General features: G+C 45.6%; 1 protein-coding gene across 2 annotated transcripts in view; it reads left to right on the forward strand.

Annotated features, from left to right (window-relative positions):
* The window catches only part of l(1)G0289 (plexin domain containing lethal (1) G0289), a 77,149-nt gene that overhangs the window by 25,533 nt on the left and 33,952 nt on the right, over positions 1-17,664 (forward strand). For both annotated transcript variants that reach the window (XM_084595623.1, XM_084595624.1), the window contains exons 3-6: positions 2,746-2,883; positions 8,015-8,084; positions 9,800-9,922; positions 13,313-13,366. In XM_084595623.1, the coding sequence (XP_084451749.1) occupies positions 2,746-2,883; positions 8,015-8,084; positions 9,800-9,922; positions 13,313-13,366 (385 nt within the window). The remainder of the gene's footprint in view (positions 1-2,745; positions 2,884-8,014; positions 8,085-9,799; positions 9,923-13,312; positions 13,367-17,664) is intronic.

Below are 17,664 nucleotides of genomic sequence, written 5' to 3' on the forward strand. Positions count from 1 at the left end.
CAAAAAGCAGGAATAATCGCGCCGGCAGCGGCCAGCGCGAAAGCGATCGGCGAGCTGAGCTACAGCTGAGGTCCATTCCGCACTCCGGTGGTTGACCGCTCACGTCTTCGCGATCTCGCTGCAGGTTCCGTGCTTCGTGTGCGCGATAAAATTCCTTAATACTTTCATGTCCTCAATCACGAACTCGGTACCGGCATCGCATTCCGCGCTAACGCCAAGGTGAAACTCACGTTGAGTCGCAGAGTTTCCTGACAGCACGGCAGTGCACCGCCGCCACGGAGCTGGCGTCAACTCAAAGTGTACCGTGATCCGGGATGCGCGTCGTCATCGGGCAGCGCGGTTTATATTGCCTGCACATCTAAAAAGGCTCGCACCTGCTGTATCTCAGATCCCGACGGCACGCTTGTGGCCGGCGTCTTCTGGGTTTTGCTCCACGCCCGTTTCTTATGGCTTCCGAAGGCTCGCTGCGTGCACGGTTACAATCTACTCTTTTCCCACATCTTGATCCCGAAGAAAAACTGCACAAAACAATGTATCGAGAAACTAGCGCAAACGGAGAGGCGCATGAAGCCGCGGCTACGTCAGCTAACGCAAATCAGCAAGAAAACAAAAAAAAATGACGTGCCAATCACGTCAGCCAATGGGAGATGCGGAATGGCGCGTTTGCGTGAGAGCAAGTGAGAGATCATAAATGGCCTTTGGAAAACCGGCGCACGCAGCCAGTTCGCTTGAGCGAAGCCATTTTGAGATAGCGGAAATTGCACACAAAGAAAACAGCGTTAAACTAAGCCCAAGATGGCGGCAATCGGCCAGCTGCAACGCTCGCAGGAATTTCGAACAGAATTCCTCTTTTCGGGGGGCGTTTCGGGGCTGCCGTGACGTTTTGAAAGCCGATTTTATCGCATTTCCTGACCGTTAATAATTTAAGTGCAGGTGCTCGAAATGATAACTGTTCCGAAAATAAGTTTGTCTCAAAATCGATTTTTGAACATTTTCGACCGTGTCTCCCCTTAATTAATTAATTCTATGGCTGTTTAAGAATTTTCGCTACTGCAAGTCTTCAACTAATTTTATTTTCCAGCTGATTGCACATTTATCAACAATCTGAAAGTTTTCGACTTAGATGCAGTATCCTTTAATAGCCGCCGGCGAAGCCTCTATTATACATGTAGACACGGCCGGGTCTCGAGGAAGAGAAGCGCGCTCTCCCTCGAGGCCGAGGCCCTCGAGGCACCCTATATACACCCGAATTTTGACCAATCAAAACCGCTGTTTTTTGATACATGGAAGCTTATAGGAAATCTCGCATATCAAAGAGCTCTTGAGGCTGACATCAGTGCGCTTTTAATTTTCAGTAAACTTGCAACGTTTTTAACCGCCATTAACACTAATAACAGTCTTTCAATATTGTAAATTGGATAAGTCAATTCACAATAGCTTTTTGTTGGGAATTATTCTTCATCAATGCTCATTATGGTTGGTTGGTTGGTTGGTTGGTTCACAGGAAGGGAAAGGCGCAGTATCTGTCACACTTGCTTTGTGGACACCTGAACCGCGCCCAAAGGGAAGGGAGGAAGGTGGGAGTGAAAGTGGAAAGAGAGAAAGGGGAGCCGTAGTGGAGGGTTACAGAGTAATTTCGACCACCTGGGGATCTTTAACGTGCACTGACATCGCACAGCACACGCACGCCACTTCGTTTCGCCTCCATCGAAACGCAGCTGCCGAGGTCGGATTCGAACCCGGGAACTCCGGCACAGTAATCGGGTGTCTTACCACTGCGCCACCCCGGCGGGGTCTCACTATCATCATCAGCTACATTTTTTAGCCTCTTCACTCATCAGGGAATTTGACCTGAAATAATCAGGGAAAACCTGGAAAAGTCGGATATTGAAAATAGTGGTTTCCTAGACACCCTGGTACTACTAAGCTACCTCCATGTGCCATAATTGGGAAACTGAGCACAAAATTTGTAGGCAGAAAAGGGCATTCTGTTTTGCTCTGTATGCAGGGCTTACCAAATACAACATCTGGTACTGGAATTGGGAGGTTATAGTATTGAAATGCTCAGAGTGCAGCCCACTTATTTGACTTTGCCAGTAGCAGCACAGGCGGGGCCAAAAGCTTGCCCCCTTACGGGACAAATGGGTTATGAAGGGATGTGTTACTAAGCCCAAAGACCAAGCTGGAGAAGCATACACTTCTGAATTGCTGCTGGCCAGGCCTGTGCTATGTGTTTTGGTGCACATCCCTTGCTTGCTTTTTTTTTTTTTCCATTCACAGGCACTCACAAGGATGGTGAACATTATTGGGTAAAGGTCCATCATCAAGGAAAGCAGTGGGCTTCTTTTGTGTTTTCATGACTTGTGATACTCTTTGCAAAAAAGTGTGTTGCAGATCTGATGCCTGGCTTGTCTCCATCTGGTTTCTCACCTGTGTTTGTAGTTGCACCTACCTTTGTTCCATCCAACCGCAGCATCTCTGATTTGCTGCGAACTGGGTGCTTTATAGGTCTAGAAAGTGATGGGGAGATCCCCATACTTCTCAGGGGAGGGGGTTCATTTGATGGTGTCTGAAGTACTGCTGGAGGTTAATTTAGTGCTTCCTTTTGTTTCTCTAATAAATCTCAGTTCAGCTCACAGGGGATGTCATAATTCATTGCGCATGGTATAAGAAGAGTACTAGTGTTTGATGTACTTTGCTTCTGTTGGGGGTGTGGATATGTAATGGTCTGTCGTTCTCTTGTAGGACCACCACGACTACTACAACACTACATTCTATGAGGACCCGGCCACAGTGCGTAGCCTCTGGACCGACCTGGATGCACTTCCCAGTGAACATGTCATCACTCACGAGATGCTGTCTGTGTCACACCGACGGGCTGCTGTGAGTTACACTTACACGCTTGAAGCACTGTTTGGCAGTGCTGCTTGATTCCTTGGCTGAAGGTTGACTCTGCAGTTGCTTTTGTGTGTGTGTGTGTGTGTGTGTGTGTGTGTGTGCGTGTGTGTGTGTGTGTGTGTGTGTGTGTGTGTGTGTGTGCGCGTGCACGTGTGTGTGCGTGTGCGTGTGGCTGAGAAACCAGATATATAAGTATAGGCTTGCTTTAAGGGGTTTAGCACAGTACACGGGCACCTTGCTGTTGCCTGCATTGAAATGCGTCTGCTGCAGCCGGGATTGAACCTCAATCTCCCAGCTCATTTGTTAAGCTCCCTGACCGCTGAGCCACCATGGCAGGGCTCAGGTATACTGCAAGCAGTTCGTTTGCAGTGATTCCATCTTTACACCTTGTCACGGATCTCCGTCGAACGCTCGGGCAGAAAGCATGAACTAGACGCCAGCCATACCCACACGGATGCACATTTAATACACACATACACAGACGCTAACACTCAAACAAAAAAAATGAACAAAAACTAACACAACCTACAAAGACTACTGATAAACACGATGCTTCACACTAAGAAACAGCGTTCCACTTTCACACTAAGAGACAGCGTTCGAGCTTACAGTTCGAAGCGGGCGATGCGCTTCGTGGGTCCAGGCAATGGCGTCGGCTTCAAGGTGGCATTCGGCTTGCAATTAGCTGGTCTAGTTGGCCGCAACGGACGATCTCCCTGTTGAAGCATGGGCTAAAGTAATGTTGGCGTTCGTGGCGGCGTTGAGGTGAATCTCCTGGGCGATGCAGGTGGACGGTGATACGAGCTTTGAAGGTGCCCCCTTTGACTTAGCAGGTGGCTGAGTAGTCACTCAATCCCCGGAACCGGTTTGAGAACAGCAGGGAGTCTATGGTGTAGGGCCGTAGAACATGAGGACACCAGTACAGCAGCCGGCGTTGCTCACTCCCAGCCAAGGCGTCCCTCACCTTCCGGAGCCTCCACTTTGTCTTCCACCCCCTTGCCGCGCCTTTTTATAACCGCGTTGATACACGTCAGCCTTATCGTCGTCTTCGTCTTCTTTTACCAATCAGCGCTTGCCATGTCACTGACTACTTCTTCATCTTAATCCTTCGTTGGTGCACGTAATCCTTTTCGCCGTCGTCTTCTCTGATTTCGCAAAAAGGTTCTGTATTTGGCCTCTTACATGTGACGCACCCAACTCTGTATGACAAGGTCAGTTGTGCCATGCAGATCAAATCTCGAATGTGTTGCATGAAACTATATTCCCATCCGATTCCTTCAAATTTGCTGTTGGTCTATGTACCTGTTCTGGCAACCAGGCAAACTCACAAACTCAGTTTCAAAACGGAAAGGTTTATTGACATTTAATCTTGGTGAACGACCCTCATCAGGCATTTACCATGTCCGAGACCTCTGGTCTTCTGTTAGCATTTTTCACTGAATTTTGTGTTGGCTGGCACGCTCTTCTCTCTCTCTCAATTGTTTAAATTTATTTTCATGATGTTTTGATGACACTAGAACCCTTGGAAAAACAATGAAGAGCTTCCTAAAGACATGCTCTGGTGGGCTGACTTGTACCTGCAAAAAAAAAATAAAAAATTAAAGAGCACTGCAGAATCTGCATTGGAATAATGCGAAAGTTTGGATGCTGCTATTGGAAGCTTCTGGTTGCTTGATTCACTTCTTGTTTACTCATTTTAGTCTTTGGTACTTTAAAACTACATGCCAATCCCTTCCTATTCCCTTTTTCGGCTCTACTTCAGGTTGCGTGATGTCACATCCTTGACGTCATTTTAATTGACTGACTTAATTAACTGTTTCAGTATTTGATACAATCAAATGTGATGCCAAGCCATTGGTTAATGAGATCATTTTTGCCTTTACTTTTAATTTTTTTCCTCTAATTAATTACCTAAATAACTTATTGGCCTAATTATTTTTTCCAACACAACATTACGTCACCCTCTATCAATTGACACCACTCGTTAAAGGCCCACTGTCCACCCTCCGGTCGAAAATATTTTCTTCCCCGGTGACTGTGAGACTTCGCCCCTGGAACGCAAGGCCGCAAAATGTTTTTGAAAAGAGTAACTAATAACGCGGTTACAGCCACCGCAATCACCCGATTCTATCCTGCCTCTCTCCTTCCGTTCCCTCGCAAAGGTTTTTCACTCTCCTGCCCGAGGTCGTCTAGCCTCTGCAATACAAATTCCCCTTCCTCCTCCGCGTTTGGCGGGAGGTGGGGCGTGGCTATCCGCGAGCGCGAAAAAAAAAAAGAAAAAAAAACGGTCGAGGGAGCGCGCGCCGCTGGATTCAGTCTGGCCGTGGCGAGGGAAAAGCGCGCTGCGAGCGGTAGACACCCATCCTTCTCCCGTCAGTCAGCGAGACGGACCAATGGACGTCGTTCCCGATACGTACGTCATTATCGGGGCCCGTCGGGCCAGCGCAGGAAGCGGTGAAGCTGGCTTCTCAAAGGAGAGCATGAGGGAGCTTTGAATTGTATTTTCGATGCTTTGCGGCGCGCGTGTCGCTGCAGAATTTTGCACAGACTATCTCCGGTACCTGATCGAAATACTGGGCTCTTTTTCTTAAAAGGGCCTTCCCTGGACAGTGGCCCTTTAACCTCTACCACTTGTCAATTACTCACAACTGCTGCGGACACGATTTTCCGTGTTTTGCCTCTAATTAATTACCTAAATAACCTATTGGCATAACTATTTTTCTGGCCACATTATGTCACACTGTATCGATTGACACCACTCCTTAACCTGCACCACTTCTCAATTACAACTGCTGCGAACACGATTTTGCTGATGAGGACGCGGCCTACGGATGTGGTCTGCGGACAGAAATCTGCGAACATAGCGAAGTAATGCTTTCGCATAAAATTAGGCAGTGGCTATGGCTGCTCAGTGTTCGCTGAACTACGAACGCCTGGTGCCCTTGGCTGGCCTCAGTTTAAAATTGGAGCAATCCAGGTATAGCTGCCAAAGGCAACCAGAGCAGTCTGGAACAACGGGAAAATTGGAAGTAGTTGCACCTGGCTGCAATCTTTCACAAGTCTTGGTGCCCCTTGCCCTATAAATTTGCAGCAGGTGGCGTTGAGTGTGAACAAACAAAACAAAGCTTTGTGGCAGTATTGTGTTTTGCAGACATCACGGGGAATATCTAATTGTCTGAATACTCTTGAAACATGCAATCTGATGATCGACCAAGTTCTATTGGTGCTTCCACAAGCTTGTCCTTCCATTAGCACAAGCATCCTAGTGCATCGAGCAGTATCGCAGTTGTGTCAGCAAAGTGTCTGCACACCCCAGAGGGATGGGTCATGCACACATATAGTTGATTTTTTTTTTTTTTCTTGAATCATCTGCTTCTAAAAGCACCTTGCACTATGGTTGGGGCAAAAGTGCAGATACAAAGCAATTTTCTTCCCCTGCTGTTGTATAGCTGCTCCCAGCCAGCTCAGCCACCCGCGCGAAAATTCCAACCCTCAGTGACCTTGGAAAATTGAGGTGAAGCGCATGGCCGCTTGTACTCAATGCACAGCACAGCATGCATAGGACGCTTTCTGCAGAACATGGCCTGTTTATGCGACCCCCATTAATATGGACGACTGGGATGATTTCTCAGAGGACTAAACTTTTTTTTATGCATGCCTCATTAGTTAGACAGGGTAGATGCTTGGGCTTGTTGGTTCATGATATTGAAGGAAAAAAAGTGGCGCAAGAAAGACACGGACACAGGGAAGGTACACACACAGCGCTAACTTCCAAAGAACATTTATCTCAGAAAGAAAAAGTGTTTTTTATACCACCATATCTCAGTGAACTATCAGACATACATTAGCAATGTGTATCTGGCAGATATGTCAGTTCCATTGGCAAAGTGAGACAGGAGGGCCGCTTACACAACCATCTTTTAGAAGGGAAATCCACCCGATTTCAATTATTTTATGTGCTAACTTGTTTTATGAAATTTTAATACATATTACACAAAATTCATAAAAATAAAAACAGGCTAACACGTGAAATAATTGAAATGCGGTGGATTGCTCTTTTGAAAGATGGTTGTGTAAGCGGCCCTCCTGTCTCGCTTTGCCAATGGAACTGACATATCTGCCAGATACACATTGCTAATGTATGTCTGATGGTTCACTGAGATATGGTGGTATAAAAAACACTTTTTCTTTCTGAGATAAATGTTGTTTGGAAGTTAGCGCTGTGTGTGTACCTTCCCTGTGTCCGTGTCTTTGTTGTGCCATGTTTTTTGTTTGATTTAGGAACCCACTTTATGCACAGTGCACGAGCTCACTGGGGCACATGTATTTTTACAGCGTCAATGGGGACAGCAGCAAGAACATGTTGTGGGTTCAGTGCAGACACCAGCTAAGAGCAGTGCAGGGCTGCAGTGCAATAAGTTCCTTTTTTTTTTTTTTGCGCTTCCATGCTTTTCCATAGGAAGGTGCCCAGTCAACACTACATACCATTTGATGCATGAAGAGAACACTCTGTGTGGTTTCTGCTGCATTGAAGATATTCAGCGCCCGTCAGCTAACTACAGTGGCTCAGGGGAAAGGTGATTTTGGGCAAACAACAGGCGCAGTAAACATCTTACCTCTTTCTGGGGTGGATATGGTGCTCCAGTTGTACCAGTGTAGGCCAAATGACGTATTGCACTGTACACTTACTGAGTTCTTGCTTACTTTTGTGCCACGTCCCGTACCAGAAGATCAGCAGGAAAGCTTTTGCAAGAACAGAGTCAAAACAGAAGACAGTGCTTTCAAATAGAGCATTTTATTTTATTTTATTTTTATTATTTTTTTTTTTACTTCAAGCAGCAACAAAACTAATAGCTATTCTCCTGTATGGGCTCCTTTGCGAAGGCCACTCTGCTTTGGCTTGTGCTTATTTCTTAGTTTAAAAAGGAAAGAGGTAGGTGAACATGAGATGTGGGCCTTCTAGTTTCGTTTATTATCGTCAGTTTGGGTAGTGAGCTTGCAGCTTTAGAGCTTTAGAGTAGGGTAGAGCTTGCAGCTTTAGTGCAGGGCCCTTGTGATGGTTCCTTATGCTGTTTCTGGTGAAAAAGCACCTCCTTGCTTTTTCCCTCTCTTGTAGACGGTCAACCTGAGCTTTGACTTCCCCTTCTATGGCCACCCAGTGCGGAACATCACCATCGCCACTGGAGGTGAGTGGGCCTCTCCTCCTTTGTGCGTCTAGGAGGGACCCCCCTTACCAAACACTGTTTGTGGCAGTGCATCACACCTTGTTGTTTGAACAGGCCAAAAAACAGAGAGGAGGTTTGCACTCGCCTCTCCTCTGTGCTCCAGTGTGGGCGGTCAAGGGTTGGTGCCTCTGTTGAGGAGGAGGCGGTTTTTCTGTTTAAGGACGGACACCGAGAACAGATAGAATCTGTGGCTCTCCCTGGCAAATGCTGCTGTTTGTTTGCCACTAAAAGATGCATTTATTGCCGAAAAGGTTGGTATTTAAAAAAGGAGCAGTATATATATATATATATATATATATATATATATATATATATATATATATATATATATATATATATTTTTTTTTTTTTTTTTTTTTTTTGCAGCAAATAAAGCATGATTCATGAGGTGATAACTGAAAGGGACTCCATCATTGCATTTTAAAGTGATCCGCTCTCAAAAGCTGGTCTTTTTGTCACTTCTGTATGCTCGGGAAAACAGCCTATGGTGGCGGCACACATATTTCATCTTTCTCTGATTGCTACTTATTAACCCTGTGCCATACTATGCCATTTATTTCTTACTCGGGGGTTAGATTATTAGCATTTTGATGAAGTTCTGTCTCATAAAGTTGCCCTTTCTTCAGAAAAACGATCATCTGAAATTTGACCGCCCTGCTTGCACGGTGTAGGGAAGCTTTGCACGAGCGGTGGGCCCCATAACAGTGCTTGTTTTCAGCAAAACGCTCTATGGTCTTGATTTGCATGCAGATCTACCCTGCTACAGGAAATTTGAATTGTGCTCTGTTTGTTCACACTTGATGAGCGATAAATAGCACAAGGGCAACTTGCAAGAGGCGAGCTCGTGGCGAAATCTGGAACTACACGACCGTGCAGATTTGCCACAAGCCATTCTGGCCACACTCAAGTGCGGAATGCAGGGTGGCAGGTTACTTTACTTTTTATCTTGGCTAGCGTCATTACATATTTTTGTAACTTATTGCTTTAATTTGGGAACAATTCCATCCCACGGGAAACTACGAAACCAAATGCGATGAAGGGACAGCATATGATGCATTGTCGGCTCCTGGCAGCATGGCAATGCTCCCTCTGTGGTAAAGATGCGTAAAATAATCCAGCTGTAAAAATTTGCGAGGCCAGGTTTGCGGACACTGCTGTTTTGGCAAGGTCTAAAGATACTTTGAAAAGAGGAATTATCGAAGCCTTCAGAATGAATTCGGGTCAGGAGGAAGAGTATGTGTGGTCGGTCAGCAGCCCTTAGCAGGAAGGAGATGAGGCTGCTTCTTCAGGACATGTTCCGAAACTATGATTTTGCTGCTCCAAAAATTGCTACAAATCCTATTTGAGCTGTTGCATTTTTGCCTAGTGGAGAACTCCAGACAATTTAAGCATTCTTGGGTTCTATAAAATGCACCAACATTGCACAGTACACGGGTGGCTTGCATTTCTCTCCCACTGAAATGCGGTCGCTTCGGCTGGCAATCAAACCACTGTCTCCCGTCGATTGTCTTTCGCCTGAGCCACCATAGTAGGGAAGATAGCAGTGTTGTGCATAAAGAAACTGTATTTAATTTTTGGGTTGCCTGAGTGAGTTCTTCTTTCAAGATTGCTGCCTTCCCAGGGAAATTGGTGATGAGTAACCTGTCAGAGGCCAACTCTCTCTCTCTCTGTGCCAGGCTTCCTGTTCACGGGCTACATGCTGCATGTGTGGCTGGCAGCCACACAGTTCATTGCCCCCCTAATGGCCAACTTCGAGACTGTCTCCAGCAATGAGTCCTCCATCAAATATGTGGACAACGGTGAGTGGAAAAACCCCGACTTAGTAGGGGAGGTGTGTAGCTTTTGGGCACTGGCCACTGGAAGGCACATTTGCAGGGCATGAGTAAGAAGCATTGACATTTCAGCAGGTGCTCTGACATAGCCTGGTCTGAAACGAAAGGTTTTCATCACTTCAGGAGTCCGTCAGAGTGAGTCCTCCATCAGCTATGATACCAGGATCCCCTCAGCTAATTATGTATGCGGATGACACTAACATATTTTTTACTGGAGCAACAAAAGGATGTCTAGAAAAAATGGCTAATGATTGCTTATTAAAACTCTCCATGTGGTTGCAAGCCAATTGTATAGGCCTAAATGTAACAAAATCTAAATATGTAATTTTCAAACCCGCCAGTAAGCGAGACCTTACCTCTATTAGCATCAAATATGAAGGTATCCTGCTGGAGGCGGTGTCTGAGCAGAAATTTCTGGGGGTTTGGTTTAGCAGTGATCTTTCGTGGAACACCCACATCGATAGCCTTAAATCTGATTTGTCACGAGTTATAGGTTGTCTTTAGAAAATTCAACACTTAATCCCATCTTGGTTGAAACAAGCTCTGTATTACTCTCTTTTCTACTCAAGAATAACCTATTGTATATTAGTCTGGGGCACAACTACTGATCACAATTACAAAAAATTAATTACTTTACAGAAGCGGGTATTGCGTATATGTGAAAATTATCATGATGAGAAACATAAACTAAGAACTCACCCACTCTTTCTGAAATACAACGATGCCTATAACCAGAACAAATTATGGGTGCCAAACACTGTCCTTCCAGGTTAAAAAAAATGCTCAAAAGAAGAGATATCCCCGTAAATTACTATCAAACCTTTTCTGCGTTTAAGAAAGATTGTAAGAGAGTTCTTTTGTGTAGTGATATTGCATACTCTCAGTAATATTACTCCGCCCGCTCATGCTTTTGATGATTTGTTGGTCAATGTTTCTTTGTTTGCTTACCAGTGAGTTATTGTACTTAAATTGTTTGTCCAGTGTAATTTGTAATTGACTGTGTATTTGTTTACATGATTTCTGGTTTAAAATGTGGGGGAAAAAAAAAGGAAAAACTCGCCTGTCTGATATAGGGTTTTGTACTGTGTATATTTCTTTTACTTTTATTATTTTTGTATGCCTGTGATACTCATCATAAAATTGTGCTATTAAGTGTGTTCATTATATTCATATTGTACCTACATATATTTCTTTTGCACGCACTGCGCACAAATGTCACTATTGTTTTGTTTCTTTCCTTTTATGTCTTAGTCAAGGCTACTGTTGTGTGCCAACCTGCCGCAATATTGTACTTTCGATGCTTACTGATCATGCAGCAAGGGGCTGAGGCCACGTCAGCGACCACGCCTTTAGCCTCAGCCTCCTTTTAAACAAATGTCTAAGAAACAAATAAAGAAAAAAAGAAATACGTGGACAACGGGGAGTGGAAAAACCCCGACTGAGTAGGGGGTGCATTGGCACTGAAGGTGTGTAGCTTTTGGGCACTGGCCACTGGAAGGCACATTTGCAGGGCATGAGTAAGAAGCATTGACATTTCAGTAGGTGCTCTGACAGAGCCTGGTTTGAAACGAAAGGTTTTCATCACTTCAGGAGTCCATCAGAGTCTGTTTTTGTTTTGTTTTTTAGGCTGCAGTGGTTTATTACAGTGCATTACTACTAGCTCATGAATCTGTATGATGTAACTAGATCCATGGTATCCATTTAGCTGCTGTATGTAGAACTTTGCTTACTCATTTTCAATTTAAAGGTCTAGCTAAATTCATTACTGCTTTTCTTCGCAGATCAAACGAATTTCAAGCCTGAGGCTGCTTTAGCGTAGCCTTTCTTTAGGTCAACATCTGTTCTTTTCAGCCTTTGAACTGTCAGTAGCGCCTGCTGTTTTTTTTTTTTTTTTTTTTTATGAGGAAACTTCGCAATAGGAAGTCTCTTGTTCATGTGGGAAAGGTTTCAAATTCCATTTTCCCCGTGGACAGCTTCAAGGCCAATTTCAATGTTCACTTGCTCTCAGCAGAAATTTTTTGCATGATTCATTGACGTAGGTTCTTAAAATCATCCTTTATGGAAAGCATGTTGTCTCTCATGGAATACCATCTAGTTGCAGAAACTTTTGCTCGAGCTCATAAATAGCAGGAATTTGCTCCAGAATTTCGGATTGTTTATCTATTATTATTTTATACAAAACTATACAAGGACAACTACATACACAGACATGTGATACTCTCATGCGCATGTTACTTTATGCACATACATATTGTACGACACATTGCAAAGTTCACACACACGAGGCTCTCAGGTTAACAAGTAAGGTTTCCACATTTTGGCTATCCACCACTCACTTAGGCAGTATTGTTGTAATCACCCTTTAGTTAGTCATCTTGACATTGAGGTGCACTATCAAACTACTAAATAGGGACAGTGCAAGACACAAGCACACACTAGCAACTGCACTTCGTTTTCATCTTCACCAGTATGACAGTTGTCACACAGCCTTCCTTGTTCTGATAGAAACAGTCTTCCTTTCACAGTCGGTAACCACTGTGATTTTCTATCAACACCATTGGAGAAGCCCCCTATATCTAACAAGTGACCGGGTCTCTTGATCGCAGCAGCATAGATGTTCTCTTAAATTGGTCTAAGACGGCATATAGTTCTGCCCTATGTTCATGCTCTGACACAGGCTTAAAAAAGTGGCAAAAAGGCACAAAGTATTGGTCATATTTTCTGGGGCAAAAATGCTGAAAGCTTGTGCACAAAAGTTAAATGCAGAGACAGGGGGACCAATTTAAAGCAATCTAAAGCACAAGAACAGTTTTAGTGGTATACAAGATACCACTCTCTTGCAGGTCAGATTGGCAGGTGCGTGAATGAGAGGTTGCAAGAGCATAACAACCACGTCTCGCAAGTCACCACTGGCAACCTGGCAGCACACTGCTCTGGGCATAATTATGAATGCCGAGCATTTAAGAGAACATTTAAGAAAAAAAAATGTTTATTGCTTGTATTTGTGTTCTCTTGTATAGCTGGCATTTTTAAAAGATCGAGCACGTGTATTTAAGGTGTTCTTACTTGTGTGTATCATTTTTTCGCTCCGTGTTACCTGCCTTTTATTTTTTGAGAGCAATAAAATGGAGTGATGATGAGAAGTGCAAGATGTCGAGCTAGTTGATACTGCATAATGAAATAAAACAGTGCAAGGAACGGGACGAAACACGAAGCGCCTGTGTCTTTATTTCCTTTCCTTCGTGTTTCGTCCCGTTCCTTGCGCTGTTTTATTTCATTAAGTGATGATTTCTTTGCACGCTTGCTGCTGACTCTGGGATGCACATTGCCCTGTCCCCCCCCCCCATTTTTTTGCAGGCACCTCCTTTGTGGTGGAATGGCATCAGGTGGTGTTGCAGGACAAGCCCAATGGTAAGGCCAGCTTCTGGACAGCACAGGGGCAGAACTTGATACCGAGTCTTGATTGCTGCTCAGCTGTTTCTTTTAAAGGGTGGCTACACCCTCCATGTTCGTGCTCATGCCATTACGCTTCTGTGGCGGATTTCAGAAGAGCAGTTGCTGCAGTTGGCACCTCCTCCAGTTGATATGGTGGGCTATGTGGCACCTCACACACACAGTGCTGGTTCAGGCCAGAGCAAGCTGAGGGGCATAGTCAGCATTCACTGCATGTCTGCACTCTCGCCCTGAGCAGAACGAAGACACGGTTGAGAGTGCAAGCATTTATTACGTAGTAAGCTGCTTTACACAACACCTCAGTACAGCACATTGCCCTGCCACAGCACCCAGGCAAAAAGCTACGCACGTACACAGTGCAGTTAGCCCTTTCGCTGTCGGGCATTTCTGGCCGTGACGCACCCCCAGTGTCGGCTTGGTTTGAGAGACGGAGCATATCAGGGAACGAGCATAGCGATTTATTTATTATTATGATTGCTGTACAAATAACATAGTCAACGGAATATGCACATTTCAGTGTTCTGCAGGTGTTGTTAATTAACATCATTACCAGCCTGATTATAAATGAGGATAATATAAGAAAGAAACTGCTCGATACTTTTTGAGAGAGCGAATCCAAGCTCGACTCGTATTTAAAATCAAAAGAGCCATTGCTCCAGTCGTCAGTCGAAGGTACCGCGGGGTCAGCCATCCGAAAGTAACCACGCGCACGGAGGGTGCACTTTCAGTAGCCCGCACAACAGAGATAAATGCACGTTGTGAAATCTAAAAGAAAGAGGCTAAAACAACCTCCTTTGGTGCTGCTAGCCGCAAGTAAGGGCGTGGCAAGAGAGAGCGAAAGCAGCAATCGAGTCATGGGTCGACTTATTGGAGAGGCAACAGCGCGAGCCCCTGAACGTGACATGTTGTAGCAGACAAGTCAACAAAATAAAAATAAAAACCTGCAAACCTGCGGCAGATGGCAGAACAACCCTTGAACCTGTAAATGCATGCACACACCGCAAAACGTACGGCCCACATGATCGCTTAGCACGATAGAGTAGCGCGCGCGGAGCAACCGTGCTCCCAGCAAAAAAGGTGGCGGGGGTGGGCACAGTCACTTCATACTTTTTGGTATATACTACGTATGAACTAAGTGAAATTTGAACTTTCTCCAACGAACATTTTTTTATTTTACAAAACCCAACATTTCGCAGCTGGCTCGGTTCTTCAAGGGTGCATCACGCGTGTGCGTGCTGCTATAAGTAAAGGAATGGTCGAGAAGGAGGAAAAGGGGGAGGAGGAAAGAATTAAGAAGGAAGGGGGGAGGGGGGGGGGGGGGGGGGGTAAGACTAGTCCCGGTGCCGCAGGTGCAGGGGTGCTTGCTGGCGACTTTTTTCTTTTCTTCTATGAAGTGGCCAGGAGGGAGCGAAGATCTTTTTTCGAGTATACAGCAGGAAGGTTGCCTATTGTCCGGTTGATGTTATTTGCAGTCAATTGTATATGCCATGACTCGAGGAGGCGTCTTTTCCGGTAATTGGTCTTGGTCTCCAGGATGAACGTTTCTTTGAAATTTATTCTGTGGTCGGAATCTTCTGAATGTTCCTACGGGGTTGCGTTCTTTTGAAAAATTTTATACATTGTTCCTGTGTTTCCGAATTCTTTCTTTTAGGTTTTTTGTTTTGCCAATGTATCACAGTCGGTGCAGGGAATTTTGTAGACAATGCCTTGGGCTTTTTCTCTTGGCGGTCAATCTTTGGGGAAGGGTAGCACACTCCTCAAAGTGTTTGACGGCTTGTGCGTCACTCGAATTCCTTCTTTTCCTAGTATATGGGCAATAGTTTCGCTGGCGCCTCGGATATAGGGAATAGTGACATACTTTTGAGGTGCAGTTGCTTGCTGTTGGTTATTTTCTTCCCGGGGCCTGCCGTTGCATCTTTCCGGATAAAATGTTTTGGGTAGCCGTTCGTGGATAGTGCCTTGAATATCAAGCGTTTTTCGTTTGCTTTTTCGGGTTCTGTGGTGCAATGTGTTTCCACTCTTTGTAATAAGGTCTTTACAACTGACGTTTTATGGCTTGTTGGGTGGTCTGAAGTGAAGTGCAGATATCGCCCTGTGTGGGTGGGTTTTCGGTATACGGAGAATCGCAGACGGTTGTTTTCTCGGGTCACCAGAATGTCCGAAAACGGCAGGGCACCTCGCTTCTTCATTTATAGGGTGAACTTAATATCCAGTTGTATGGAATTTAGATGAGAGAGGAAATTTTGGACTTAAGATGTCTTAATAATTGGGAAACCGTCATCAACATATCTCAGAAAACGTTTCGGCGGCGGGTGGAAATAGTCGAGAGCTCGTTCGTCGATGTGCTGCATAGTTATATTCGCCATAGCGACAAAGATGGAAGCACCCATTTGTGTTCCCTTAACTTGTTTGTAGAATTCTCCTCTGGATGAGAAGTATGTGTTTGATAAACATAGTTCCAGAAGGCGGCGTACCTCATCTACACTGAGTGGGGTTCGTGCGCTGAGTGTATCGTCGCTTTGTAGGGCTTCTCTAGTGGCAGCCAACGCGAGGTTTACAGGGACATTTGTGAAAAGGGACACCACGTCAAAGGAAACAAGGCACTCATCGGCCTCAAGGCTCACCTAGAATATGAGTTAGATGAAATGCCCGGCATGTTGGACGTGGGTCGCGGTTTTCCCCGTGACTGATGTTATGAGCTTGTGCAGGTATTCCAACAACGAATGGAGGGGGAGAAACGGAAGTCGACAATCGGGCGTAGAAGGGTCCCAGGTTTATGGACTTTGGGCAGACTGTAGAAGGCTGGGGCCGATCCGTTGGTGCATGATAACTGCAGGTAGAGGTTTCAGTGGTTTGGGAGGTTTTTGAAAACTTCTTTCAATACTTTGTTCAACTTTGCCTGGGTACTCGTTGTGGGGTCCTTCATCAATTTTTCGTATTCTTGACTGTTGAGTAGAGAAGAAATTTTCTCATCATAGTCCTGTCTGTCCAGAGTGACTGTTGTGTTGCCCTTGTTCGCTGGGAGGATTACGATGGTTGTGTCTCTCTGGAGGTAATTGAGCGCCTGCCATTCATCCCCCTCGACCATTCCTTTACTTATAGCTGCACGCAGCCCCGCGTCATACACCATTGAAGAAAGAGCCGAGCCGGCTCCGAAACGTCGGGTTTTGTCAAATAAAAAGTGTTGGTTGGAGAAAGTTCAAGTTTCACTTAGTTATCAACCCAACCAGACAGGCAAATCTGTCGAAATGTTTGGTTTTCATACATACGAACACAACGCGCGGCGAAAATGACAAACTTGTAGAAAGATTTTACAGGTGGCGCAGCCTGTCCAAATGCGGCCAGCTTCGCTCTCAGGCGTGAAGTTTTGAATGCACGATAGAGAATGTACCAGTAAGTTCGTGACAGCGAAAGGGTTAAGGTTGCTCGCAGGCTGCATGGGCAATCAAAGGGCTAAATTGTGCACAACACAGCACAAAGGAGGATGAGGAATGTGCCAAGTATGTCCTGACAATGCATGTCCCATGCCAATGGCTTATCATGCGTCATCACCAGTGCTGGTGGGTGGTGACTGCAGAATCGTGCCAAATCAGGCCTTCCTGACTCGGGAGCCTAATTGCTGCAGAGGCGTATGAGGACTCCATTCAGGCCTTGACTCGAGCAAACATACAAGGTGCTCACACATTTTCAACCAGCGTTCACAGTCCCCCTAGCAAAGGTCACTGGAAGGAAAACTATGCGCACTTTTCCGCTTCCCTTGTTGGTGGGGGTCTCCCTGTTTGCTTTTTGCTCGCAGCCTCATGTCTTAAACAGCAGGCAAATATGTCACTTGGAGTGACCAATAGGGACGCGAGGCAGAGCGGGTCGAAAGGAAAGGGGGGTGACCTACTGCGGCTCTTGCGGAGAAGTTTCTTTTTTGAGGGGGCCGGCAGCAAGACTGGTGTCCTCTTGCAGTGACCCCACAGGGGCTGTTTAAGAAGCAAAACAGTAGCAGTGGATACACGCCCCCCTGGTCGCTCATGGAGCACAGACCTTACAACACACACATCACCATGCTTATTCTGGTACGTGCAAATCACATGTAGCGTGGGTGCAGGCACTTTGCAGGTACAGATACGGACACAGCACTTGCGCCTGCCACATGTGTGGCTGTGTGCATGCACGCACTAGCTGTGGTGTACAAACGGAGTGCACGCGCCACATGCCCAGGAGTCTGCACCCACGCCGTGGTGCCATCCTGGAGGAGGTGCACCAAA

The sequence above is a fragment of the Amblyomma maculatum genome, chromosome 2 (assembly GCF_055883805.1).
Source record: "Amblyomma maculatum isolate TAMU_Amacu chromosome 2, ASM5588380v1, whole genome shotgun sequence".
Lineage (NCBI taxonomy): Eukaryota > Metazoa > Arthropoda > Arachnida > Ixodida > Ixodidae > Amblyomma > Amblyomma maculatum.